This window comes from Dermacentor variabilis, chromosome 5 (genome assembly GCF_050947875.1).
Source record: "Dermacentor variabilis isolate Ectoservices chromosome 5, ASM5094787v1, whole genome shotgun sequence".
Taxonomy (NCBI): domain Eukaryota; kingdom Metazoa; phylum Arthropoda; class Arachnida; order Ixodida; family Ixodidae; genus Dermacentor; species Dermacentor variabilis.
In genome coordinates this window covers 147,834,074-147,860,412 of record NC_134572.1, presented here as the reverse complement: position 1 = coordinate 147,860,412, position 26,339 = coordinate 147,834,074, and the positions used below count along the sequence as shown (strand labels likewise).

General features: G+C 48.6%; 1 protein-coding gene across 1 annotated transcript in view; it reads left to right on the top strand.

The window, feature by feature from the left end:
* LOC142581993 (uncharacterized) overlaps positions 1-26,339 on the top strand; it is a 257,321-nt gene that overhangs the window by 74,812 nt on the left and 156,170 nt on the right. The window contains exon 4 of the mRNA XM_075691427.1: positions 23,417-23,606. Within this exon, the coding sequence (XP_075547542.1) occupies positions 23,417-23,606 (190 nt within the window). The remainder of the gene's footprint in view (positions 1-23,416; positions 23,607-26,339) is intronic.

The window sequence follows — 26,339 nt, the reverse complement described above, 5'->3', positions numbered from 1 at the left end:
ATCATTAATCGAAAGCCGCCAACGAGATCAGTTATGATCATCTGGGCGCCAGCTCATCAAGGCATTCTTGGCAACGAGGTCGCCAACCACGTGGCTCGAGATCTGACCCACCGAGCCGACACCGAGGAATTTCAACCCGAGCGCATGCACCCTCTAGTCTCGTACCAAGACATTACACAACACTACAAGCTAACCCGCAGAACATATGCACCCCCAATCAAGTCACTACCTAGAGAGCAGGAGCGATTCCTTCGAGCTCTACAGGTTAATACATTCCCCCACCCAAGCAGAAATTACCTCATGGACCCTACACAATTCTCTCCACAATGCCGCTTCGGCGCAGAGCCCGGGTCCCTCAGGCACATAGTAGGGGGTTGCAGAGCGGCACCATTAAATCCTCCGAACCCTTACCCCACTAACGAGCTTTGGGAGAGAGCCTAGGCCAGCTCCGACAACGAGGATCAGCAACGGCTGATTGCGAGGGCCCAGGACGCGGCCCGAGCTCAAGGCATTCTGGAATGAGGACACTTCTCGAAAGCTGCATTCACCCAATAAAAATGTTTATTCTCTCTCTCCAGAGATTTATTCCGCCCTCAATATAGCTCAATAATTTCTCGGCTTGTTGTTGCTTTCATTGACCGAGGTATTGCCTGGCGCGAAGCTTTCGCAAGGCAAGTCGGCCGATAACTTCGCACAGGTTTTGTTAAATTTGGTCTATGTCGTAAAGGATGCCTCGTGTTACGGACCCACTGTTTAAGGCCGAACCACACGACGGACCAAATTGCTCTTTTGGGCCGTGGTCCGAGCATCATGTGATAGGACGTCACCAGTTCGTGCGGACCGCCGTTAGCCCACGCAAGACCGCGGCCATCGCGGTTCAACAAATCGCCGAGGCTTTTCCCGCTTCAGTTTTAGTGGCGGACCACATGCAAATCGCGGCGATTCTGGCGTAGCTAACGATTGTTGTCCGGCAACAGAGTGTCTTCCGCCAAATACAATTTGGTTTCCGCTCAGCAAAAGCCAGTTGTTTCATGTCCGCCGTTCCGCCTGCACGTGCGTGCAGCAGATATATTTTTTAAACACCATATCCTCTTCGATTTACGGGGCGGTTTTTCATTTTGTATCCCTCGTTGAGCAGTTCCCGGCTTTGTGGGACTCCAACCGGAATGATTACAATGATAACGCCAAAAAGCGTTAGTGTAGCTGGTTGGTCTGCTCTGCCATCTGCTATGGCGGACCGCCGTGTGGATGTGCTCTGCGCCGGACCGGACCGCGGCGGGCCATGACGTCACATCACGTGACCGGTCCGCCCACAGACTTTGTCTGTCGTGTGGATCAGCCTTTAACGGCATGTGCTAGATAAAAGCTAACGTCGGTGAGCATGATCAGCCCATCCCGTTTTTTCTGACTGCTCACCTATTTGCACGACGAAATCCAGTTGTTGACGTCAGTGTTGGCGGTGCGTCTGAACGCAATTGGTTCACGTTGACGAACTGCGCTGCAGGGGCATGGACCAGTTAATGAATTACGATTAGGTCGCTCACAGGCGTCCTCTAGCGTGGTGGCGCCCGTGGTGGCGAGAAGAGCGTGGCTGCGTAGTTTTATGGCGAGTTGGATGGGACCCACACACCTCCCCCAAATTCTGCAGCGTTTATTGACAGCAGGAATCCGTAAGCACAGTGACGTAGGGTAGAGCGCGGAGCCCCAGAGCAGCCGTTGAGGCCCAGGTAAGCGCAAGCTGCAGCTCCGACGCGTCAATCCCCCTGCACTTCACCTGATAAAGTGCAGGAGCGATGCTAGAGCTTTCTTCTTAATTAAAAAGTAAAGAAATAAATAAGAATCATGCTTTGAGAGGCAAGGTCAAACAAGCAGCCCCACATTGTATCGAATGTCACGGGTATTCACGGGCTAAGTCCCGATACATGTGTTTCATTGCGGTGGAAACTACATGAACACTTCATGCGAATTTCCACCACCGTCGTTGGGATCGGCGTCGGCGCCGCCGAGCTGTTCCGTATAAACTCCAAGTGCTGTAAAATCGTTGCCACGCACGTTACGCTGTAGGTGCGAGTGAAATTGTCTGAGTGAGCCGGTAAGGCTCGTGGCTTGATCTCGCGCGCGCAAGGAAACGGGAGCAGAGCAGGGGCATTCTACTCCCGCCGTGGTTCCGTATGGCGCAGTTGAGCGTATCTGCGTGGGTGCTACAATGACAGGTGCACTTATTTATCCTTTTGTGGTGGACGGCTTTTCACACGCTAGCAACTGAAAGTTATCGCTCAATGCAACACGCGCCTGTAAATTTAGAACTTAGTCGAATGGTATTGTTCATTCCATCTGTTGTATATGTTGTTGCAGAGCACTGTGCAATCAGATTAAGTGCGCGACCCGAATTTCGACTACTTTCTGGAAGAAACGTGGTCCTCAGGGATTATCGTGGAAGCTTCGACTAGTCATGCAAAAAAGCCGATGCGCTTGACACGCAGATCGTAATTCGACGATCGCCGACTGCGCTCGCAGCTATTCTTGTGCTTCGAGTTTCACTGGCTCTTGTAGGGACAGGTTCACCCATTAAGCAGTTAGTTTTCGTAATTTACAGTTTCGCTACTACGTTCTTCGCCGCCACTAGAACGTGACATCTCCTGGAGGTGCTTTTCGTCTAACCGGATGCCTAGTGGAAAGCATGAAGCGCATGCACCCGTCACTACCTAAAATCGAGCTGGCTGCAGGCTACACACTTTGCCCTGGGAACATGTGATTATACGCTAAACGACCGAGAAGTTGATAGCCAAGTCAACTACCGCCATGACCGATGGAGCATTGCCTGCCGTCTTCGTAACACAAAAACCCAGGGAGCCGCGTATATTCTGTCGAGCTTCGTACGACAACGCAGAAAGCTGGCTTACAGCCTTCGAAAGGGTTTCACGCTTTAACACCCGGAACTGTGAGAAGCTGCGCCATGCACACTGCTCCTCGGAGGACACCGCTGAGACTTCGTTTGCCAACCGGCAGGGTACACCAACAGCCTGGGAACTGTTCCAAAGCGACGTACTGGAAAGGGTTGCGTGCGTAGGTTAAAAAGAGAGGGCCGAACTACTACTGGAAGCCCGAGTGCAGCTGGCCAAGGAAACCGCCGCAATATTCAGCGAAAAGATCAGCCATCTTTTGCGGCGTGCCTGATGTAAATGTCCGAGGAGAAAAAGTCCGCTTCCTGCTGGCGCGCGTACAGCAATAACTCTTCGCTGCACTGATCCGAAACCCGCCAATGACCGTAGCTGATTTGACAGAGTCAACCACAATTGCGAATACTCTGGAATTGCACACTACGCATTATTCCCACCAAGTACTCCCGCCGTAGTGCCAAATTCAGGCACCGGTCTCCAACGAATGCCGACAAACCATCAGGACGATTGTGGGGTAAGAACTGCACAATATTGTCACGCCTCACTAGGGACAAGAGCGGAGAGCGGTATTTGCTTGAGAGAACTAGGGCAAGCGCTCAGTCCAGGCTTCTTCTTCTGTAACGCCTTACTTGCACACACGAGGTCATCGTCTTCATCGTCAACATGGTTGGGCACAGATGGGGTCGCGGCATTTACCCCCCTCCAGAAGGAGCATCGTCCCGATGCTCGGTGGGTAGAATCAGGTGTCTAGCAAACCAGAGTGTGTCCATGTCACTAAGAAAAATAAGGTTTCATGTGCACCCCGTGCACAGTGAGTGAATAAACTTTATTGTAGGTCCGGCGAGGACGCGAACTCGTCGCGCACCCGGCTAGTCCCACGTCGGGACCGGCAGGTCTAGCCCACCGGCCTGGTCGTGGGCACGCCGGACGGCCAGGATTTGCTTTTCTAGAGCGGGGCTACGCAAAAGCGAGTCCCACTCCTCCTTGATGAACTTGGGGTATGTCGACCCGCACTCCCAGAGCATGTGAGGTAGAGTGGAGGTTTGGCCGCAGGACGGGCAGGCGTCGTCGCGATACACGTCGGGGTAAGCCTCGTGGAGAGCGGACAGACACGGATATGTGCTGGTCTGTAGGAGCCGAAGCGAAATGGCTTGCGCCCTATTCAACTTGGGGTGAGGGGGTGGAAACACCCTTCTTGACATGTAGAAATATTTAATAATCTCGTTGTGAGTAGCGGGAGCGTCCCTGTGACCGTAGAGAGGAGGGGAGTCAGTGCTCCTTATAGAGGAAGCGCGGTCGGTGAGGTCACGCGCAGCCTCGTGGGCAGACTCATTGAGGTTCGGGAGAGCACCCTCGACCGATCCTACGTGAGCGGGAAACCAGTGAATTGAATGGTTTGTGAGAGCATGTGGACTCGAGCCGCTAAGAAGACGAAGAGCTTCCTTGGAGATACAACCCTTTTGAAAAGCCCTAACCGCCGTTTTGGAATCGCTGTAGATTTCGGACCCACGACTGTCTAGCAGGGCGAGGGCGATGGCGACTTGTTCGGTGACTCCGGGGTCTGAAGTGCGAATCGAGGCGCTATTGGAAATGTTTCCGCTCGAGTCGACCACAACGACGGCAAAGGACATCCCATCACTGTACTCCGCAGCGTCGACGAAGCTTGCGCTAATGTCGTGTCGCTTGATCTGCTTAAGGATGGCTGCTGCTCTGGCCTTGCGTCTGCCCTCGTTGTGGACGGGATGGACGTTTCGGGGCACAGGGGCCACTACGAACTTGTCTCGAATGCACCTAGGGATCGGGGTGCTGACCATCGAGAATTCCGCAGGGTGGTAACCCAGCTCTTCGAGGATGCGTTTACCTGCCGCTGTGGTGGCCAGGCGACTGAGTTGCGTGCGTTCATGGGCTTCGGCAACCTCTTCGGCGGTGTTATGTACCCCCAGCTTCAAGAGATCCTCGGTATGGGTCCGGATGGGTAGCCCGAGAGCCCTCTTGACTATTTTGCGGATAAGAACGTTGAGCTTGTCTCGCTCCGCTCTGAGCCAGTTGTGCATAGAAATCGTGTACGTGAGGTGGCAGAGTACGAAGGCATTGATCAGCCTGAGAAGATTGCTTTCCTTCATGCCTCGATGCCGGTTTGCGATTCTGCGAACTAGGCGGAAAGCGTTGTCCGTCTTTGCGATAATCTTTCGGAGAGCAGTTCCGTTGCCGACGTTGAATTCGACAAACATGCCCAGGACCCGAATAACGTCGACCCTGGGTATCACCCCCCCCCCCGTCACAAGTGCGAAGTCTGATGCTGCTTTCAGAGACTGGTTTCCAATCTTTGGGCCTGCCTTTCTTCTCTTTTCTGTAAAGTAGCAGCTCCGACTTGGCGGGGGAGCATCGAAGTCCGGTGGGGCGGAGATACTCCTCGATCACGTCAATCGCCTCCTGCATGCTTCTTCGACTCTGCCCTCGCAGCCGCGGGAGCACCATATGGTGATGTCATCTGCGTAAATGGTGTGCTTGACGTCCTCGACGCGCGCCAACCTCTCGGAAATACCGATCATACAGATGTTAAACGATGTTGGGGAGATGACGGCGCCCTGAGGAGTGCCCCGCCCTCCGAGGGGCACATCTTCGGAGCGGAAGTCTCCAATGCGAAGCTTGGCCTTCCTGTCAGTTAGAAAAGACCTGACGTAGTTGTGGAATCTGGAACCGAGACCCATATCTGAAATGGTCTTGACGATGAAGGTGTGGAGCACGTTGTCGAAAGCCTTCTCGAGATCCAGACCGAGTAGAGCCCTGACGTCTCTGGAACGGTCATCCACAATTTGATGCTTGATTAGTTTCATGGCATCCTGCGTTGAGAGTCCGGCGCGGAAGCCGATCATGTTGTAAGTGTAAACCTCGTTGTCTTCGAGATACCCGTTAAGCCTGTTGAGGACGACGCGCTCCATGACCTTGCCGACGCAGGAGGTCAGAGAAATCGGCCTCAAGTTTTCGATGTTCGGGGCCTTGCCGGGCTTGGGAATGAGCACCGTGCAGGCCGTCTTCCATTCTGCAGGCACAATGCCGCTCTTCCAGGACTCGTTGATCTTGTCGGTTAGAAAGATAATCGACGTGTCGTCGAGGTTTCTCAACATTCTGTTGGTGACTCCTTCCGGACCCAGCGCAGACTTGCGGTTGAGCGCGAAGATGGCCTGTCTGACCTCGGCAATGGAGAAGTCTTCATCAAGCTCGGGTCGTGGAGGGCCTCGGTAGTCCGGGAGTTCCCGTGTACAGTCTCAGGCAGGTCCTGACTGCGCCTCAAACAGGATGGGCTGTCAGGAACGACTTCATAGTTGACATCGCTAAGGCATCGTAGAACCTTGTACGGTCCGACGTATCGGCACAGAAGTTTCTCCGCGATGCCTCGGCGGCGTACTGGAGCCCAAACCAAGGCTCTGGCCTGGCTGGTAGACGACGCATCGATGGTGTTGATTGTAACGTCGGGCATCACGGTCTTGCTGGCTAGCTATGCGAACGCGCGCGAGCTATCTTGCTTCTTCGGTGCGGCTCTGTAAAATCTGCGGCGTCAGTCTCTGAATCACTGGAATCCTGAGGAAGCATAGCATTCAGCATTGTAATCACTTCTCGACCATGGAGGAGACTGAATGGCGTCATTCTTGTTGTTTCTTGCCGAGCCGTATTTTAAGCAAACGTTAGGTAGGGTAATATTTGGTCCCAAGTCTTGCGTTCCACATCGACATACATATACAGCATGTCTGCGAGTCTTGTTGAGGCGCTCCATAAGTTCATTGCTCTGCGAGTGATAGGCTGTCGTCCTTCCGTGTGCCGCGCCACTAAGGGAGAGCACAGTTCGCAAAAGTTCAGCCGTGAACCCGGTTCCCCTGTCGGCTACGATGACCGCTGGAGCACCCTGCCTCAGGACGACGTTTTCGATGAAGAACTGTGCGGCCTCGGCTGCTGTGCTGCTAGGAAGTGCCTTGGTTTCAGCATATCGCGTGAGGTAATCTGTCGCGACTATGATCCACTTATTTCCGGCAACAGATATTCGGAATGGGCCCAGAAGCTCCATGCCAATTTGTGCAAACGGTGTTTCCGGCACTGGAACGGGATGTAATGGTCCGGAAGGTTTCGTAGGTGGCACATTTTGTCGCTGACAGTCAAGGCACGTTCGAACGTAGTGCTTCACCTGTGCTGCGAGCCGTGGCCAGTAATGCTTCTCTTTGATCCGTGCTATTGTTCTTGTGTAGGCTATGTGACCTGAGGTAGCTTCATCGTGACAGGCCTGCAAAATTTCATTGCGGAGAGTTTTTAGGGACGACTAATAGATATCTCTTCTCTGTTGAAGAGAAGTTCCTCCTAAAAAGAATGCTGTTGCGTAGGCAAAATGATGACAGGTGTCTTAAGAACAATCTAGGCTTGTTTGTGGTGCGGCCTTCTAAGAAATCAATTAGTGACGCGAGCTCCTGGTCTTCTTGCTGTTGTTGAGAGATGGTGGCAGCATCAACAACTCCTAAAAAGCCTGCGGATTCTTCGTCATATCCGCCTAACGACTCGATCGGAGATCTGGAAATGCAGTCAGCGTCTAAGTGCTGCCTTCCGCATTTATAGACCACTCTCATGTTGTGCTTTTGAAGCCGTAGGCTGCAGCGTGACAAACATGCAGATGGATCTTTCATGTTGGTCAACCAACAGAGAGAATGGTGGTCACTTACAACTTGAAATGGGCGGCCGTATATGTACGGGCGGAACTTGGTAACTGCCCATACTACAGCCAAGCATTGCTTCTCTGTGGTTGAGTAGTTTACCACGGCATAGGACAATGTTCTACTCGCGTAAGCGATGACTTGCTCAGCGCCGTCTTGCCGCCGAACAAGGACGGCGCCAAGACCTACGTTGCTGGCATTGGTGTGGATCATTGTCGGCGCATCCACGTCAAAGTGGGCAAGAAGAGGCGAAGTTTGTAGACGGTGCTGCAACTCGTTAAATGCCGCCTCCTGCTCCTAGCCCCACACAAACGTGACATATTCACTGGTTAAGCAGGTGCGCAGTGAGGCGATGCGTGTAAAACCCGCAATACATCGCCGGTAATATGCGCGTAGGCCCAGGAAGCGCCTGACTGCCTTTCTGTATGTATGCCTTGAAAACTTTGCGACGGCTGCGATTTTCTCAGGATCAGGTCTGACACTTGTGTGACTTACTCCATGGCCCAAAAACTGTAGTTCTTCATAGTCAAAGTGGTACTTTTAAGGTTTTAAGGTAAACCCAGCGGACCGTACGGCTTGAAGGACCGACCATAGCCGTCTGACATGTTCATCAAATCTGGCAGAATAAACAATGACAATGACAACAAGCAAGTCTTCCACTTAAGGTCTGAGAGAACAGTAACCATTAGTTTACGGAACGTGGCTGCGGTTGAACACAAACCAAAAGGGAGAACTTTGCATTCATAGAGCCCATCAGGCGTTACAATAGCAGACTTTTCGCGATCCCGCTCATCGACTTCTATTTGCCAGTATCCACTTTTTAAGTTCATCAATGAGAAGTACCATGCATGCTGTAACCTGTCGAAGAAATCTTCGAAAAAAATAAACTATGGGGTTTTACGTGCCAAAACCACTTTCTGATTATGAGGCACGCCATAGTGGAGGACTCCGGAAATTTAGACCGCCTGGGGTTCTTTAACGTGCACCTAAATACACGGTTATTTTCGCCCCTATCGAAACGCGGCCGCCGTGGCCGGGATTCGATCGCGCGACCTCATGCTCAGCAGCCCAACACCATAGCCACTAAGCAACCACGGCGGGTCAAGTAAATCGTCGATGCGTGGTAAGGAATACACATATTTTTTTGTAACCCGATTGAGCTTGCGATAATCGATACAAAACCGCAGGCTACCATCCTTCTCCTTAACGAGTACCACGGGCGATGCCCAAAGGCTTTTTGACGGCTGGACGGCGTCATGTTCTAGCATTTTCTTGACTTGCTGTATTGCTTCACGCTCTTTCTCAGCCATGCGGTACGGATGCTGTCGGATGGGTATTGCTGTTTCCTCCGTAATGATGCGGTGTTTCGTCAGTGGTGTTGGACGCACTCGGGACGTTGTAGAGAAGCAGTCCTTAAAATCGTCAAGCAGTGCCCTGAGACTTTGTGTCTGTTGCGGCGCTAAACCTGGGTCAACGTCGACGACGGGTGCATGTGGCATCGTATCGGTGGTCGATTCCTCTTGTAGAGCAAAGCAGTGTTGAGCGGGGTCAGCTTCATCAAAGTATGCCACAGCGGTGCCTTTACTGATGTGCCGGCGTTCATTGGTGAAATTTGTCAGAAGTACTTCTGTGCGACCACCGATTAGGCTGACGATACCGCGAGCGATGACAACACCTTGATGGAACAGAAGTGCAGTTAGTTGTTCGGCTACACCGTCCTTGTTAAACTGCTCTGCGACACTGACGGAGACAAGACTGCATGATAGTGGTGGTATGCAGACGTTCGTCGTCGGCGACCCGTAACGAGGTACATTGGCGCTCTTCGTCGAGGCTCGTCTCTGTACTAGTTGACAAGGTTATCTCGCCGTCCCGTATGTTAACCACGGCGGCGTACTCCCGCAAGAAATCCATTCCAAGGATGAGTGATCTGCAGCACTCTTTTAAAATCATAAAAGTGGTGACAAAAGCTCTATTTTCTATCTGGAGTCGTGCAGTACATTTTCCTGTAGGTGTCATTATCTGACCCCCGGCATTTCGAATATAAGGGCCCGTCCATTGCATTTTGACTTCCATAAGTCGGTCTGCCAACTGCTCACTCATTATCGAAAAGTCTGCGCCAGTATCGACTAAAGCTGTAACGTCGTGCCCATCAATCGTTAAGAGTAGGTCGGCACTCATAAATTCGTCGGCGTTCCGTTTCTCCGGGTTGCTCTGCTCATTTTTCTGTAATGTTGGGGGACTTTGGGCGGTTCGAATACTTGCGACCATCCCCCCGGAGGTCACCAATTTCAGTTTCCCCGCCGTGGGCTTGGAGAGCGGCCTCTCACCACGTCGGCGAAGCTGCGATGGTTCGGCGAAGAGTAACGCAACGGAGACGGCGAGCGCGACCGGAGATAAGCTGAGCTGCCTTGTTCCCGAGTGGCACTGTCGTCGAAGCATCGATGTCTCTCTGGAAACTGTCGTGCAGCGGCAGGTGACGTTTCCTGAATGCAGCCCTGGCGATGAGAGCAAAAACGATAAATGTGGCCTGGTTCGCCACATTGAAAACACAATGGTCGGCGATCAGTAGTGCGCCATACGTCGGTCCTGCGAAGCTGGGGTCACCTGCAATTCTCCCTCTGTATCCAGGCAGCAATAGGTGGCCGCTGGTGGTACTGCTGTACTGGCACGGTAGAAAGCGGGCGACGAACGGCGTCGGCGTAGCTCTATGCGCGTGGCTCGAAGCGTGGCTCGGGATACGGTTCAGGGAGTGATGCAAATGCTTGTCGGATTTTTTGGCGGACAAGTTAAGTGACCGAAGAAACAGTGAACTCCTTCGGTGTCGCAGTTTGCTTCGCAACCTCCTCGCGCACAATGTCTCTTATTAGTTCACGCAGCGAGGTCTCGTCTGTGACTGTCACTACTGCGGCTCCTGCAGGTGCATCGTTAGTCAGGCGTTCGTATTGCCGGCAACACTGCTGTAGCGCCCGTTCGATTGCTGTGGCTTCCATAATGAGCTCTTCCACTGTTGTAGGCGGGTTACGCACGAGACCAGCGAATAGCTGTTCTTTGACGCCGCGCATGAGATGGCTCAGCTTCTTCGAATCAGGCATGTTGGCATCCGCGCGGCGAAACAAATGAGACATGCCCTCGGCAAACATCGAAACTCTTTCGTTGGGCTTCTGAATGCGCAACTCGAGAAGGCGTTGTGCATTATCTCGGCGATTGGTGCTTCCCAAGGTGTCCAGTAGCCGCCGGCAAAATTTGTCCCACGTTGTCAAATGTGCCTCGCGATTTTGGAACCACGTCCTTGCGCTACCTTCAAGAGCGAAGTACACATTGGCAAGCTTCTTGTCCGGACGCCACTGATTGACCTTAGCTACGCGTTCGTACTGGTCCAGCCAGTCTTCGGCGTCTTCATACGTGTCACCGTGGAAGCTAGTGGGAACTAGATCGTTTTGAACAGTCACCTGTGTTGGACTTGCAAGCGCCATTTCCTGAGTCGGGGAGGTCGCTGACAAAGTTCCTTGGAAAAGTTCCGGGCACAGACCTTGCAGGCGGTAGCTTGCGCGGTGCACAGGTGTCTCGACGCGTGGAGGATGCCTCGAAGGGTGGGATGCTGGGCTACTCGCAGGAGTCTTCCCTATCATTAGGTGACGATGCGATACCCAGCACGTCCACCAGTGTCACGGCTCACTGGAGACAAGAGCGGAGAGCGGTATTTATTTGAGAGAATTAGAGCAAGCGCTCAGTCCAGGCTTCTTCTGTAGCGCCTCTCTTGCACACACGAGGTCGTCGTCTTCATCGTCACCGTGGTTGGGCACAGATGGCGTCGCGGCAATATGCAGGTGGCCTTGGCCACTCATACAGTCAAAGAACTTCGACGTTCATTTCCAGTTTCTAAAGTGCAGTCCAAGAGAAAAGGATAAATAAATACATCTGTCAATATGGTTCTTGGTCTGTATTGCTACTCTAAATACTTTCCCAAGAACATCTCTAGCATTGTCGCGTCTCTGACTCTTCTAACTGAATACGACGTCTAGTTTAAGCGGGAAAAACTTAAAGTCGAGGCAGTTCCTGCAGTCGCCACGAGTACTCACCCATGTCAATGAAGACGCCGATACCGAAATCGAATCGACACAAGCAGTGCATGCCTCATCGCTGTCATTCCTAAGAGGAAACACTGACTTGAAAGCGTTACAATTAGCGCAAGCCGCTCGCAGTCAGAAGCCGAATTCAGTTATTCCCCCACGTAAAATGAATGCCTTGCCATAATCTCGCTAACACTATATTTCGTCCTTATTCGCGTGGCACGCCGTTCAAAGTGCTCAGCGGACCACAAGGCAGAAGGCATGAAGTGATCGCTCGGCGAGGTTTTATGGTACACGTCCGCCGGCCTAACCACCAGCTTAAACAGCATCTCTGTTTAAACGCCAGAACGGTACGCCCCCGTCCGGTATTTTCAAGTCACGAACGGCATACGCGTTATCAGCCTGGCAGAGCATTCTGGACAGGAAAATATCGAGCGCAGCGTTTTTCAGAAAGGAAATGCAAGGACACATGGCGATTATTGTTGTGTGTCAGATATACACCCCAAAGGGGAGTGCAACTGTTTATAGTGTAATCAACTGCCGCCGCAACATGAACAGGATGACGACTGTTATCAGGTACAATAGGTGACGACGACTTTGCCGAAGAGCAGCGACCAGGCAAGTCAAGATGGTGTTATGACAAGACGCCTTGTCGTGTTCTTAGAATGGAAGACCGACTTTGTCCCCAGGGTATTAGGGCAGAGATTTTCCTAGTTTTTGTGGACAAACTCTGTCCTCGTAAAGGAAAGCCTCACACCAGTCCACAGACGAAGGCGCGAGCAGTGGAGCACTTCTAATGGGTTCCGTCTTTCTTCAATCTTCCTGGCAAAATTCTGACTTCTAGAACCCAAACACCATTGCAATCGACTCCGCGAAGATATCAGCTCTCCGTAGAGGTCCCTCTCATCCTTTTGATAGAAAGCAAGTAGCTTTTTCGGCGATTTTCTTACGAGGCCATGCAGCCGCCTCGCTGACCCTAATGATGAGCTATCGGCTCGCTTAGCGACCGTGCATCTCTGATGCGACCGTTATCCAGTTTTGTTGTTCGAGCCTAGCCCTATCGTCATCGATGTCGTTGAAGTCAAAGGGACAGAGATTGATTTAACCTCCCCCCACCCAGGACGATCCCACCGAATTCGAATGGCTTCTTTGCCACTAGCACAAGCAACGCCAGCACCAATCCACTCAGCCGGCACATGTCGCTACCACGCAGTCGCAGCAGGGCCTACTGCGACTCGCCCATCGCCCGCGTGCTTCAAGATTGCCCAGAATACCTACAGACATTAAAGTCCCCCTTCGCCTGCAAGTCGACTCCAGTGCCGCCATAATAGGGGAAGCGTAAATCCGCGACACCATTCTTGCTGCTACAGGCCTCATTCCGACCGATACCGCAGTGGATACCTACAGGAATACAGTGCAAAAAGATGGACAGGTACGCTAGTTGGTAATGCATTCTCATAAAAATGTAGAGCGCTAAAAAGACAAAGGATATAGGAGAAGAAACACACACTACACCCGCTGTGTGTGTGTTTCTTCTTCTACGTCCTTTGTGTATTTAGCGCTCTAAGTTTTCATTATGATACCTATAGGACCGAATCAGCATGTAAGATTGTCTTGACCTGCCCCTCTAAAATACATAATCCCGAGTACTAGGGAACGATCACATCCCTTCAGACCGGAGGCAAGAACACCCTGCGGCAGCCTGCACTGCCTCCCCGGACGACACAACTAAATGGGCCATCCCCAAGATCCCACCATACGACACTCATAAAGCCATCACTACCAGCCCAATTACCAACGTAACTCTTCTATACTGCAAGCTCGTGGGATGGGAAAGACCAACTCGGTGCTCATTGTTTTCGACGGACAAGTCCCGTTTTAAGACCACTACCGAGGCGCCGACTAAAAATCTTATATCCACGAGAGCAAAGCCTAATTCTGCACACTCCGCGGGTCAGTTCAACATCGCGCCGACGTCTGCCCGGCCCCACGCCGCAGCCCGTGTGTCACATGCTACCAAGAAGACCCTCAACCCGACCACGCCTACCAGCCATAATGTTCCCTTTGTGGCCTCAGTCACCTGATTGGCGTCAAGGTCTGTGCCTGGCGCTACATTCCCGCTCCCCTCCTCATACAGTGGTACCAAGCACAAACTTTACATCGCACCATGGAACAAGCAGTCACCCCTCCCTTCTCGCCTCAGCAGCGCTCCAGAGATCTGTCTACGTCATCAGGAAGTGGTTCCTGCATTCGCTTCCAGAGCTCGTTGGAGGAGCAGCTCCCGAAACCGGCACAACCCCATCAAGATGCAACACCACATCGGAACAAGCTTCCACGGAACCCTCCCAGGTAAGCTGAACAGTCATGTCCTCCCCCTCTAACGTCTCTACACATACACACCCCTCGCCTCGCCGAACCCCCACCCCAGCCGTCGACTTCGTCGGCTGACAATTCATCACTGCAACTAGTCATGCAGGAACTTAAGGCGCTTTACTCCAAAATATCGGTCCTTAGGCGCGAGAACACGTTCTATCAGCAGCTTCTCAGAATGTACTAGAACAGTACACCCGATACCTAACAATGGTCTCCCTCCTCACTTGCCTAAGCGCCGTGCTCCAGAATGCGATGGCTCCATGGACACCGCTACTTCCACCCAGTCAACAAGTGCAGTCCGTGCAACTGTCGAAGATTATCTGCAAGGGGCCATAGCCTAGCCCATTGCCGCTGCGACTCAAATGCTCAAAGCAGCTGATGACCACCAACATTCAGAGCTCGCCCACAAGATCCTAACTTCTACAACGAAACTCAAACGACGTACGACAGACATTGAGAAACGGTCTGACACGTTCAAAGGAGTCATATTCAAGAAATCGCACTCACTCATGGACGATACCTTCGCCTCTCAATATGCTATGTACGGCATTTGGCAGAGGAACGGCCGCGGATACACACTTAAACGAGGAGTCCTAAGACAGCATCTACCGATACCTTTGTCACAGGTTCCGCCCGATGTCATCCGCCTTCAAGGTCACATGACGACGGCAAAACTCACCAGTCATGCGGCCTACCAGTTCCACGCCCCACACTACCAATTATCAGCCATCTCTCACCACACTCGTCTGAAGCAACATTACGGTCATACAGCAAGACCCCTTTCCGCACAGCCCTCCGCATTTTTTCCTCAAAATTATCCCGCCTCAGCGCAAGAACTCCTCCAGCCTATATATCCTCGTTATGTACAGCAGTCCCAATCACACCGCTTCTACCGCCTTCTGCAGGCAGTGGATATTTTTGACCACTCCCCTCTCGTTTTCGAGGGAGACTTTAATGCCCGGTTCGGAGATACCCCTGCGAGAGACGCAAAGGCCGCCAGCTCTGCGCAGACCTCAAGCAAATCTGATACGCCCCCCTCACTGATCCTGCCCACCACACGCACACTGTCAACAGCACGTCCAGAGATACCACGCCGGCTAACCCTCACCAAGCGTATTCCTGCGGCAGATTGGTAGGATACCGGACATACTCTCGGCAGTGACCACTTTGCCTCTAGATTTAGATCACAGCCGGTCCAAATAGACGGGTTGGACGGCCGCTTGGACTCACGGACTGGGATGCCATATGGAAATGGCGCACACAGCGCACCCTTCCGGACGGCCCTCATCCCACTATTGAAGTCTGGATAGCCGGTTTGTTGGAGGACGTCCAGAAAGCGACCAATAGTGTCTCTGAAGAGGCTGGCCTAGACCAACTCGAAAACCATCTCCTGCATGTGTAAGAGGCCCTCGATGGAGTTCAAAGGCGATACCAGAATAGGAAACTGAACCGTCAGCTCTGCAAACGCATCGCGGTACTCAAGCGGCATATCGAGCACTATGTGCATCAGCTCACCAATCAGCAATGACATGCTGTATGCGACGGTATGCGATGGCATCCTACCCTCCATAATACCTGGAATACCCCCCAAAATCTCCTCGACGATCGCACCTGTAAAAGTACACAATTGCAGAATCAACCGAAACTACTACATCTGGCCCCGGGCTCCGATAATCAATTATTGCGGGACTTAACCGTCAAGTACATTGGTACTCAACCATTTCAACAGCAACTGCCCTACACAGGCCAGAACACGTTGAGATGAATGCCCCCGTTACCTTTTCGGAGCTGCAGGCAGTGGTTCACACCTTAATCCCCAACTACGCCTCCACGGATGACGCCTCCTTCGCGACCCTCCTGCATCACGTGAATGTGGTATGGGAATCCGGTTCTTTAACGTCATCCTAGAAGTATGCCGAAATTGTACTAATTTCTAAACCGAGGAAACCCCTGCATTTAGACAATATGCGCCCCATCGCCCTCACGCCACGTCGGGTGAAAGTCATGGAACACACTAGTCCTCAAAGGCTTACTGCATACTTAGACAAGCGTAACTACCCCAGATGATTTGTCTTCTGCCCACAACTATCCACGCAAGACATTATGCTTCAGATATATCACCAAATCATAGGTCCTTATCAAGGTCCTCAACTCGACACAGAAGCCATCCTTGGTTGGGATCTTGCAAAAGCTTTCGACAACAACGTCAAACAGCGCCATATTGGAGGCGCCGTCACATTTGCACGTCGGCTACAACATGTACCGATATGTGGTAGATTGCCTACCTAGGCGTACAGCCATTCCAACCATCTAGGGCCTCAAATCGGACGTGATATCGCTAGGGAGTAAGGTTACACTGCAAGGGTCCAGCATACACTCGCCCATACATTTCGATGTCGCACTCCTCGGACTCCTGGAACGCCTCATTGCCATTCTGCGCTTCCATCACAGACTCTATGTGGACATTACATTCTCGACCACAGAAAGTAGTGATAGCGACATTCAAGCAACCCTACGAGCATCCATGGATACATGGATGGCATACATTGAATCACGCGGTCTTTCCTGCTCTTCGCCTAAATCCGAACTCCTCATACTCGAGCCTGCTCATCGGCACCACCCGTCAGAACCTCACTCTCTATCCATTGACCTGGCAGCCCCACAGTGCGCCTTTCCCTCGCGTTCCAATATTCTGAGCCCTTGGGCTGCGTACGCGGCAAAACCACAAGCATACTGCAGCTTTACATCATCTTAGCAACCACGCTCCACAAGTAAGTAAGTAAGTAAGTAAGTAAGTAAGTAAGTAAGTAAGTAAGTGCTTTATTTCCCATATACATCATACATTCGAATATGGACAGGTCTTGAGGAAAAAAGCTGCGTGAGCAGCTTGACTAAGTCCTAAAACCCATTTTATGGCAGCAGCAGGGGGAACAACAGTGCATGTGGAAATGATAACAATAAAGCAGAATAACACGAATAAAATAATGCAAAAGAAACAAACACAAAAATTTATAAACCAAAGCAAGTTACTTAGCTTGTATATTAAGAAATCAGCGTTATAGAGAAAGAAAATACGACACTCAGATCAGTCATGCATACTAACAGCAGATGATGTTGCAAAAGTAATAATGTGACCTATAAGTACGAAGTATTAAGCATAAAACCAGCTCTAGCAGCAATAATAATTATACAGACTAGTTAACAAAGACTGTAAAACATCGATATCATCTGCGATCAGTGTGTTAAGCAGGACAGGCAGCGTACAAGCAATAATTTGCTTTCCATAATTAGTGCACGGGTGCATTAGGTAGCAACATTCTGGAGATCGTGTTTCATCATGGCATATGTTCGGTTTAAGGTTAGCTATAGAACGGATACAACAATTATTCGATTTACACTCTCTAACTAATGCATGGACAAACCTGTAAGTGTATAAATTATGCGCTTTGTGTATTTTCAGTTCTTGGAAAAGAGGTTCACTTGGGGAGTCCCATAGTACATCACATATCACACGGAGAATTTTCTTCTGAATTATGAATAATCTACCTATATTTGTGACAGATATGGTACCCCAGACAAGGCAGCAATAATTCAGATGAATGATGAAAAGAGAGTTATATATAAGCATTTTTACATGGCGTGGAAGGTACCTAAGTGAGAGAACCAGTCTAACTATCTGTGAAAGTTCAGGGACAAGTGATAATATGCGGCTATTCCACGACATATCGTGGTCGAAAATGATCCCTAGGCTCTTAACTGAGCTCACTAGTTCAATTTTCTCCGAATTAAGTGTGATGTCAGCAGGCAGCGTAGCGTTTTTGTTCTTGGCTTGGAATAATATGGCTTTAGTTTTGGTAATGTTAATTATGAGACCATTTTTAACGGACCACGATGTAGTTTGTCTAGTACTGCATTAGCAGTCCTTAACAAGTGTGAGGTAAGATGAGACGAAAACAGTAGTGTAGTGTCATCAGCATAGATGATGTATTTGGGGTCATCGTCAATATTTACAATATCATTAACGTAGATATTGAAAAGGAGAGGGCCAAGTAGGCTCCCTTGCGACCCTCCTATCCATGTGTTCCTTGACTGAGAGGACAGGTTTTATACGTGTGTAAACTGAACTCTGGAGTTTTACATATGATCTAATTAAGTCAAGGGCGACGACACGAATTCCATAGTTAAACAATTTATTGAGTAGATGTTCATGATTAATACAGTCGAAAGCTTTCGTAAAATCTATTAACACTACAAGTGTGAGCAAGCGCTCTTCGATGTTTTTGAGAATAAATTCTTTTTTATCCAACAAGGCAATTTGTGTTGACCGGTTTTTACGGAAGGCGTACTGACAGGCAGTTAAGAGGTTTTTATTTTCCAGAAATGTAGAAAGACGTTTAAATATAACCTTTTCCAGGCCTTTTGAGAAGACTGGCAAAACGGATGTGCGCCTGTAATTCGTCATCATGTCCCCACGCTTGAATAACGGGATTGCTTTAGCGACTCGCATTTTTTTTATTTTATTTTATTTTTATTTATTTATTCAGCATTGATTTAGACACAGTGAAGGTCTTGGATGGCAAGGCTAAAGGCAGTACATTGTCTGCCTGACTAAGGCCCTGTCACCCATACATTGCTCAACAGTGCGGTAGCATATAACATACAGATAGTATACACACATATCAATAGCGTGGATTAGACATACATAGCATACATTGCAAACATACGTGCATTAAATTCAACAATCACTATACAACTTTCCAAGTAGAGATAGTTTAGGATCAACAGAGTAATATGAACACGAAAAAAACTTTATATATTTACAAGCACAAAATGAAACGCACTTAAAATAATTGTACGTAAAACACACAAAAACCAATTAGCACAATGTCAATCAGAAAGGGAAAGCAAATATTTTTTCATGGCACTTTTAAAGCAGTTTAATGATCTGAAGTTCTGCGCTATAGTGATGGTGTTAGGATGTGCATTTATGAAGGATGGGATTAAGTATGCTAGTTGTTTTCTACCGTAGTTCGTCCTGCAAAATGGAACTCTAATATGGTCATGCCTGAAATTGTATTGGGTGTAGCTTGAGAGGTGGTTTTGATAAAGAATGAGTGAATTTTTCACGAGTTCGCCTCGTATGTATATAACGAGCTTAAGTTCGTACAGTTGATTAATTTTTAAAAGTGCATGCTTTGTGAAAAAAGGTGCCGTGTGATCGCGGGGTCCAAGGTTCTCAACACAGCGAACTGCTTGTTTTTAGAGACATGTCAATCGATCCAAGTTTGATTGGAATGTAGTCCCCCATACCAACAGGCAATAACTAAGATGAGACTGAATTGAAGCATAATACAGAGGGCGTTTCAACCAAGTAGGAACAAGGTATCTAATTTTACACAATATGCCTATTGACCTACAAATGCTAGAATGAATCTTCGTTACATGAGGTGTAAAACTCAGGTTCTCATCAAAACGCACACCTAAAAATTTAAAAGCTGAAGTCCGCTGGATTACACAACTATTGAACTTTACACAAAAAGCACAGTAATCAGGCCTATTTCTAGGCTTAAAAACCACATATTTTGTTTTATTGACGTTTAACTGCAGGTGGTTTGCTGATAACCAAACTAAAAGTTGATCTAACCAATTATTAGCTGTAATTTCTAGCACTCGTAGACTGTCACCTGAGAAAAACAAACTTGTGTCGTCAGCATACAAGACTATGTCTGGAGTAAGCGGTATGTTTACAATATCGTTTACGTATAGAATAAAGAACAGGGGACCCAAAATTGACCCTTGAGGGACACCGAGTGCAATTTCTTTCTTGTGTGAACAAAACCCATTATAACACGTGTATTGCTGTCTGGTAGTGAAGTAATCTTGAATCAGTTTCAGGGCCACTCCGCGAACTCCGTAGTATGACAGTTTATTAAATAGGATAGTGTGTTCAATGGAGTCGAAAGCTTTTCTAATATCCAGGAAAAGACCAACCGTATATAGTTTGTTCTCGATGTTACTAAGGAGTTTTTCTTTGATCTTAACAAGTGCCATTTCAGTAGATCTGTGTTCACGGAAGCCAAACTGTTGGTCCACAAGGGCGTGGTTTTTATCTAGAAATTTAGTTAGTCTCCACTTTACGAGTCGTTCCAACACTTTTGAGAAAAGAGGTAGTATGGATATCGGTCTATAATTATTTAAATCAGCGACAGAGCCTCCCTTATGCAATACAATCACTTTGGCAATTTTCATAGAATCGGGGAAAATACCATTCACGAAAGCACTGTTACAGATATGGCATAATGGAGCCGAGACAACATCAGCAACAGATATGATTGGTCCTGCTTTTATGTCATCAGTCCCTGCTGCAGTATCTTTCTTTAAAGCCTTAAGAACGGAATACACTTCCGTTTCAGTGCAGGGTGATAGGAAGATAGAATTGGAAGTCTCGTGGTTTAGAAATCTTTCAGGTGGCAGTTGAACCACTAGAGTAGGATGACCCACCACAAAGTAAAGAATGATCGTTGAATTTATTTTATGCGGAAAGACTCCTGTATCGAGGCATAAGTTGTGTATTTATACCAGCAATGGGGCAGCAATATCTACACCATACTTAATTGGCATTATCTGCAGATTATCTACATGCAGGCTTCATGGGCTTTAGTAGTATTTGGTCTAGTGTATGTAGCATTGGGTTGATGCTGTTACAGAGGGGGCATCGATACTTTCTTTCGTTCTTTGTTTTTCTCAAAAATCGATAGAAAAACATTTGTAAAATGTGGTAAAATATCTTCGCTGGTTCCTTTCACGTTAGGAAAAAGACATTTATGTTGCAACTATTGAGCAACAGAAGGCTGTATCGCGAGTTTTTCATGTTGCTGTACAATTTTCTCATTGACACTTTTCGTCTAACTACATTATTTGAGAAGTTAAATAAATATGTAAGACTCATTATCTGATGAAGCAGAATGAAAAAAAAATAATTTCAGTATCTCCAAGCCATGGCAAACAACAATGGTTCTCTACAGCTACGTCGCATTCGCATAATTTTATGCTCTGGCTAAAGTTAGCTGGGACATCCCGTAGAAAAGCTTGCGCGCTTGACCCCGCAAATGAGATTTCGACGATCGCCGACTGTGCTCTCCGCGGTCGTGGTTCTTCTAGTGTCACTTGCTTTTGTAGGCACAGGTGTGCCCAATAAAAAAATTTGTTTTTTGCGACTTACATTTCGCTCTTCGCCGTCACTACAACGTGAGGATGTTGAAAGAAATCTTCCGGGGGGCAGAAATCTTGGCCCGGCGAGGTCTGATGGCTTCGTGCGAACTCTATGCTCGCACACTTATTTCGCACTGAAGCAAGAGGTAGCAAGAATCCAAGTTCCCAGCTGATGCGGCCCTCTTCCTCACGCCGTTGTTCTTCCGCGGTCATCGAGTGAGATGTGCTCATGTTTGCCGGTGTGCGCTGGACACCATGCATGTTTATTTAGTTAGTAAGCCCATTTTTAAAAATTCTTACGGCCGATGAAAGTGCTATCCTTACCTCGTAAGCTGCCTAATAATTTGATACTACAATCGATGCTTCACCTTTCGGTTGAAGCTGTGACATCTTTTTTTAAATGGAAGCTTTTGTTACCTCTTTCTTTCACTTTCGCGCTGCGGATGCTACTGCTGTTGTCTGGCACCTCACGCAGGCGGGTGATTTATAGCGTGTGTTTATAGGACAGGAGCGTGGCAGAGATGAAAGGAGACGCGAGAAACTCGTTTAGACCTTTGAGTGGCGTAGAATCTTCACAATGCCCTCTGAAACTCCCTTCGCGTCGTCACATTAGCTTCTTGACAGCTGTAATTATCTGTGACCACGCAAAAGCATTTTAGAAATTGCAATACTTAACATTCTCTGGCGTGCAATTCCAGAGGGAAGCACAACAGAATGATCGAGAGGAGGCACCGAATGATTTGAATCAATGTAGTCACGAAATGAGTGAATAGCACGGCCACTATCGATCCTTATCAATTACTATTCGCTCACTATCCCAATACAAGGAAGGCGGGGTGATGGGAAACGACGTGAGAAGGCAAGGAAATAGTGCTGCTAAACACCCGACAGCCGGTTGTGGGCAAACGAAAATAATTTATTTTTGAGGAATAGTGCGGAACATTTCTGCTAGTTCTGTAAACTAAAGAGAATGAAAATTTGTGAAGCAGACAACTTAAGCAGGGCGTGCAGAAGCAGAGCCGCATTAACGCGCGCCCTAGGTTCTAGGCGACACTACGGAAGCGGTCCCACGTCATATGAACACTTCTGTGCCGGCCGCAATAGCGTAGCGGGTTTGGCATTGCTCGAGGCCGTGAGTTTGATCCCGACTGCAGCAGCTCCATTTCGGCTGCAGTGAAATAAAAACACCGTCCGGCACTTAGATTTAGGGGCACGTTAAAGAGCACCACGGTTTCAAAATTAATACGGTCTCCGCCAATACAACGTGCCTCCTAATCCGATTGTGGTTTAGGCACATACTGCCCCATAATCCAATTATGTATAATACTTCTGACGCAATGCGTTGTGCCATGTGAGGCAATTAGTATTCTCAACCCTCTTAGAGGTTATGAAATATGGCGCACAACCACGCCTCAAGCAGACACCTCCTCCGATGTATTGTGTGAACTACGCAGACAAACAGCAGTGGTGCACGAAAGGTAACGCTTAGCATCACTTCACCACCATCGTGTTAGACTAAACATTTCAGAAATGGAACATTCGACGCCAACGCCACCACTTGTCTTCGTCAATCAAAGCAAACTGCACAGAAAGCTTCGCTTACAACGATTCCCATGGCGGTTGGGTTTAGCGTAATTTTTCTTTCTCTCCCAGTCTAACTGCGGCTGCCGTTGCAGGAAATCAAACTGGCGACTAATCAATACGCTCTTGGTTTCTCGTTGTATAAAGAAATACACGTATTTGTGTTATGCCGTACCAATTATTTGTAATTGGAACGAAAGGGTGGCGCAACATGTTTCTGATGGTAGCATCTGGCTAATGTCACTCCTTTGTAGCTATCACTGGACAGTAAACTTCCGCGCTAAGAGGATAGTGGACATGCTATATCTCGGTGAGATGGGCTCTCCCCTTGTATGAGCAATGATGTTGATTAAATGCATTAGTAGATACGTTAGAACGGGCACAAACGTTAGAAGTCAAAAATTAAATATACAATGTGAGTAGCGCGCAAAGTTGTACCTTCGAACAGTTTGACTAAAGTGAAAGCCAAGCGTCTTATTCCTATTAAGAGGCAAGATAACACGTGATAAATGTATTGTATAACACTTGTAAAGAGTTTTACACTGCACAAGTTTTTCACTCTTACTGCATTTTTCCTTTCTAGGGGTGTAGCCGTGCACGCTATATATAGCTCTGCGTACTACTGCAAGACTGAAATTGATCTCAATGGTAAATTCATACGCACCCTCCAAAAGGGTTATGATCCAGAACAGAATAAGGCACTGAGCTCAGAAATAAAGGCAGGAGACATTTATTCAATGGGTATTCGAATAATGAGTGACAAATTCTTCGTGGTAAGTAGACATGCTGAGTTTGTGGCTTCTCTTGCCATTTAGGCGCTCTACATGAAAATTTCATTGAAGATATTAACGCACGAATACATAATTTCGCACTAAAATTCATGCGTCCACTGCGAGGTACGATATTTACTTTCAATGGGATATCATCAGAACACTCAATAAACGAAAAATTTGGAGGGCGCTTAAGCTTCGCCTTGAAGAATGCAACGCGACAGCAGTCAAAGATCTGTGACTGCTTCCTCACGCTTCCCGGCAATCGGAGTGTATCTAACCGTAATGTTTCGTGGCAACGATCTCACTTCTTCGCATTACGCGTGCGATGCTCTTGCCAATTGAGCTAGCGCGGCCCGTTTTGCCATCGACTTTCTGCGGTATTTATCTTTTACTACTACTTACTGCGAACGTTATGCACGAAGGCGAACTTTGTGGTGGAGCCACGGCCTCTTACGTGGGGCCGCGATGCCGTAAAACCCCTCAATAGCTTAGAGCAGCGCCAACTAGCGCCAACCACTTCCCTCCTCCTCCGCTCCAGTCCCGCGCTCGGCGTTGGCTCGACAGTGGCGCCGCCTACGCTGGCCCTGCCGTAGCTGACGACGGCTAACGCGCTACCGGACGAAATCCACGGAAATGTTTATACGAGCCCTGCGGAGCAGTTTTCGAGGCGAGATTTTGCTTCGTCAGTGGGTAACAATTCCAACGTCGCGTCGGAATTGCCCAGAAAAACAGAAAGAGAACAATTATTTAAGGCGGAAAGCTCCCGCACGTTGAGTGTTCGTGTTGCTGAAGCACGACGCATGCGCATGGTGTGGTCAAACACGCGCGTAATTACCTCAGTTTAAGGTTTTTCCTGCGCTAAACTATGTGTAAGTGGTTTCGTAGGTTCATTTACGTACCAGCAGGATACTTTTGTTCGGCCTGCACGTGAGAGATTCCAACTGTCCGGGGCCAGCAATGCCTAGCAACAGGGTCGCTTCTGCTCCGTGCTTTTTAGAGATGTTTATAGCTCATGCACGGTTTGTGGCAGCCATGAGCAACGTTTTCACACGTGGGCAGTATCGATGACTTGAACAACGTACCAGAACATGAAGTAGTCTTTTATTTCTTTGTTACAGTGCAAGTGGTTGGGATTTGATAACAAGAAGAAACTTTGATGGGACAACTGAACAGAGGTTCCGAAAATAATTATCCCCCTCCCTCATTAGCACCAGTAACACTTTTATTGAAGTGCTAACTTAATATCTGTATACTACGTGCTTCTGTATTTTTATGCGTTGTAAGTTTTCGCAAGGAAGTAATGTTGCTTTAAGTGAAACACTCAAGCTACACAAGACAGAGAAAAAATTGATTCGTGGGTTTTACGTCCCAAAACCACCACCTGATTATAATGCGCACGCCGTTATGGGGGACTCCGGATTAATTTCGACTAGCTGGGTTTCTTTAATGTACCCCCAGTGCACGGGACAGTGTCAGTGTTTGTTGGCTTCTTATGATATGTTAGCATGGGTTCTACAAGATGCTGTTTTAATTGGTGGTGTTGTTGTCAAGGGCGCCGTCTGCTAGCGAGCGGGCGTTTGCTGAGCGGACGCTGGCGGACGCCCAGTCTTTATCTCAGAAAGCCCCCATAGCAAATTTTTTTTTTTGCTCTAACTTGCTCTGGTGCGCCAGCGACTCTTGTCGGCCGGCACTGGTATTTTTGGCACTGTTTTCTAAACGGAACACGTAATTTTTTCAAAGAAGCCGCCTATGTGCAACATGAAGCTACGTTAGAAAACATTATTGAAATCGTGTCGGTTTACTAGTGCTTCTTGTTAGTGGAATATTGATCAAGAGATATGATCAAAGATAACCAAATTATAGTGAAATAAACGAAGTTCATTAACTGCGTGGCGCGAAGACGCGCAGATGACTAATGCACTTCTAGGTAAACACGAAGGTATATATATATATATATATATATATATATATATATATATATATATCCCCGACATGTATGCAAGAGAAAAATTATTAAATAGTCTAAATGCACTGACTAAAGAAGTGAAAACTCCTGACCGCAATAAGCATGCTCCTTTTCAAAGCTGCACCAGCCCCATGTGAACCAGTCGACTTTCCGAGGAAAGCAATCAAGACAGTCACTGTGCGATAACGTGAAAAACAGTGTTAGCGAAATGACACTGCCTAAGTAGTCAGAGGGATGCCTAAGAGGAACGCAGTGATGGAGTACAGGTAGAGCATCTGTTTCACGTGGAAGAGGACCGTGGTTCGAATCCCGGTGCCGCCCAATTTCCCACCGAATTAAAAAAAACAATCCGCGTGTTGACAAACTTGCATCAACAGACCTAGATGGGGCCTGATCCCGGTGACCAGAACCGGTAACGCACGCCCTCACCAGAGCAGAATTGGCCATCCCGGTGCAGTACTTGGCCATAACATCCTATATGAATACAACAATCAAACCCTGGCCCTCAGTCCCTAGCAGCTGCGAAGCAACTGACCACGGCGGCGGTTAGACCTGTGACGCGACAGAGGGTGCTGAGAATCTCTAGATCCAAACAGGCCACCATTGAATCTGAACCTGGCAACATTTTACACTAGAACGTTATCTAGTGAAGTGAGTATAGTAGTGATATTATAGGAATTAGCGGGAATTAAATGGGATATAATATGGCTCACTGAGGTTAGGAGGACGAATGGAGTATATACAGTGCTAAAAAGCGGGCATGTCTT